This window comes from Silene latifolia, chromosome X (genome assembly GCF_048544455.1).
Source record: "Silene latifolia isolate original U9 population chromosome X, ASM4854445v1, whole genome shotgun sequence".
In the NCBI taxonomy this organism is placed as follows: domain Eukaryota; kingdom Viridiplantae; phylum Streptophyta; class Magnoliopsida; order Caryophyllales; family Caryophyllaceae; genus Silene; species Silene latifolia.
In genome coordinates this window covers 93,154,419-93,156,352 of record NC_133537.1, presented here as the reverse complement: position 1 = coordinate 93,156,352, position 1,934 = coordinate 93,154,419, and the positions used below count along the sequence as shown (strand labels likewise).

Below are 1,934 nucleotides of genomic sequence, written 5' to 3'. Positions count from 1 at the left end.
AGGTCGCCAAGTCTTTGTGGTGACTTCTACTTCTTCTTCTTTGCCCAAACTTGAAGAAGTACCCGTGGAATGTGAGTTCGCCGATGTTTTTCCCGAGGAGTTGCCCAGGATACCTCCCGAGCGTGATGTTGAGTTTTCTATCGACCTTGTGCCCGGAACCGGACCGATTGCTAAAGCTCCTTACCGTATGGCTCCAACCGAACTTAAAGAGTTAAGGAAGCAACTTGATGAGATGATTGAGAAAGGATTTATTCGACCTAGTGCCTCACCTTGGGGTGCTCCCGTTCTCTTTGTAAGAAGAAAGATGGATCCATGAGACTTTATATCGATTACCGTGAGCTCAACCGTGTCACTATCAAGAACAAGTACCCTCTACCAAGGATTGAAGATTTGTTCGATCAACTCAAAGGTGCCTCTACATTTTCCAAGATTGATTTAAGATCCGGTTATCATCAAATTCCCGTTCGTGATTCCGATATTCCAAAAACCGCCTTTAGCACGAGATATAAACATTTAAAGTTTAAGGTAATGCCCTTTGGTTTAACCAATGCCCCCGCTATCTTCATGGACCAAATGAACCGAACTTTTAGTGAGTTCTTGGAAAAGTGTGTTGTGGTCTTCATCGACAATATTCTCATCTTTTCTAAATCCGAGGAAGAGCATGCCGATCGTCTTCGTACTATCTTAGAGATTCTTCGTTGTCAAAAGTAGTTTGCCTAGTTTTCCAAGTGTGAATTTTGGTTGTCTAAGGTGTCTTTTCTTGGTCATGTGATATCTAAGGAAGGTGTTATGGTGGATCCTTTGAAGATTGAAGCCGTGATGGAATAGAAGAGCCCGACCAATGTTGGTGAAATCCGTAGTTTCTTGGGTTTGGCGGGTTATTACCCTCGCTTTGTAAAGGACTTTTCTAAGCTTGTTAGATCAATGAATCAACTTTTGAAGAAAGAGACCAAATTCTTGTGGACCGAAGCTTGTGAAGTAGCGTTTTAAGAGTTGAAGAGAAAGTTGACTACCGCTCCCGTGTTGACCTTACCCGAGGATGGAGTGGAATTTGATATGTTTTCTGATGCTTCTAAGATGGGTTTAGGTTGTGTTCTCATGCAAAATAGGAAGGTTATTGCATATGCTTCGCGACAATTGAGAGTTCATGAAGTGAACTACCCTACTCACGATCTTAAGTTAGCCGCCGTTGTTCATGCCTTAAAGATGTGGAGACATTACCTCATTGGAGTTCATTGCCGTATCTACACCGATCATAAGAGTTTGAGGTATATTTTCACCCAAAAAGAGTTGAATATGAGACAACGCCGTTGGTTGGAATTAGTGAATGACTATGATTTGGAGTTATTATATCATGAAGGAAAGGCAAATGTGGTTGCCGATGCTCTTAGTATAAAGTCAATTCACTCTTTGTGTGCTATCCGTGTGCTCCCCGATGACCTCTGTGCCGAATTTCGTAAGTTAAATTTGCAAATAGTGGAAAGTGGCTTTAATTACCTTGGTGCTATGGTTGCCAAACCCGTTATTCTTCGTGAGATCCGTGATAACCTTGTGGATGATGCTACTTTCAAAAGATTCCAAGCCAAGCTTCTTGAAGGGAATGCTCAAGATTATGAGATTGATGCAAGTGGATATCTTCGTTACCAAAGCCGCATGTATGTCCCCGATGCCAGTGACTTGAGAAAGAGAGTTCTTGATGAAGCTCATCTATCCCCTTATTCGATCCATCCTTGAGGAGACAAGATGTATAAAGATTTGAAGCTTCAATTTTGGTGGCCTAACACGAAGAATGACATTGTGACTTATGTTGGGAAATGCCTCACTTGTCAACAAGTGAAGATCGAGCATAAGAGACCCGGAGGTTTGCTGCAACCCTTGGATGTGCCTTTATGGAAATGGGAATCTATCTCCATGGATTTTGTTATGGCTTTGCC

At 42.2% G+C, this 1,934-nt stretch overlaps 1 protein-coding gene across 1 annotated transcript; it reads left to right on the top strand.

Moving 5' to 3' along the window:
* The first annotated feature begins 1,077 nt into the window (after positions 1 to 1,077).
* LOC141617864 (uncharacterized) lies at positions 1,078 to 1,734 on the top strand. Its single transcript, XM_074434998.1, has 2 exons — positions 1,078 to 1,240; positions 1,361 to 1,734. Exons 1-2 carry the CDS (start codon positions 1,078 to 1,080, stop codon positions 1,732 to 1,734), a joined length of 537 nt encoding a protein of 178 aa, XP_074291099.1.
* The last annotated feature ends 200 nt before the right edge of the window (positions 1,735 to 1,934 follow it).

Excerpts from the sequence above, each read along its gene's own strand:
- LOC141617864 (XM_074434998.1), top strand. The coding sequence starts at position 1,078 with ATGGGTTTAGGTTGTGTTCTCATGCAAAATAGGAAGGTTATTGCATAT. Across the intron at positions 1,241-1,360 it reads CCTCATTGGAGTTCATTGCC|GAAAGGCAAATGTGGTTGCC; the intron begins GTATCTACACCG and ends TATATCATGAAG.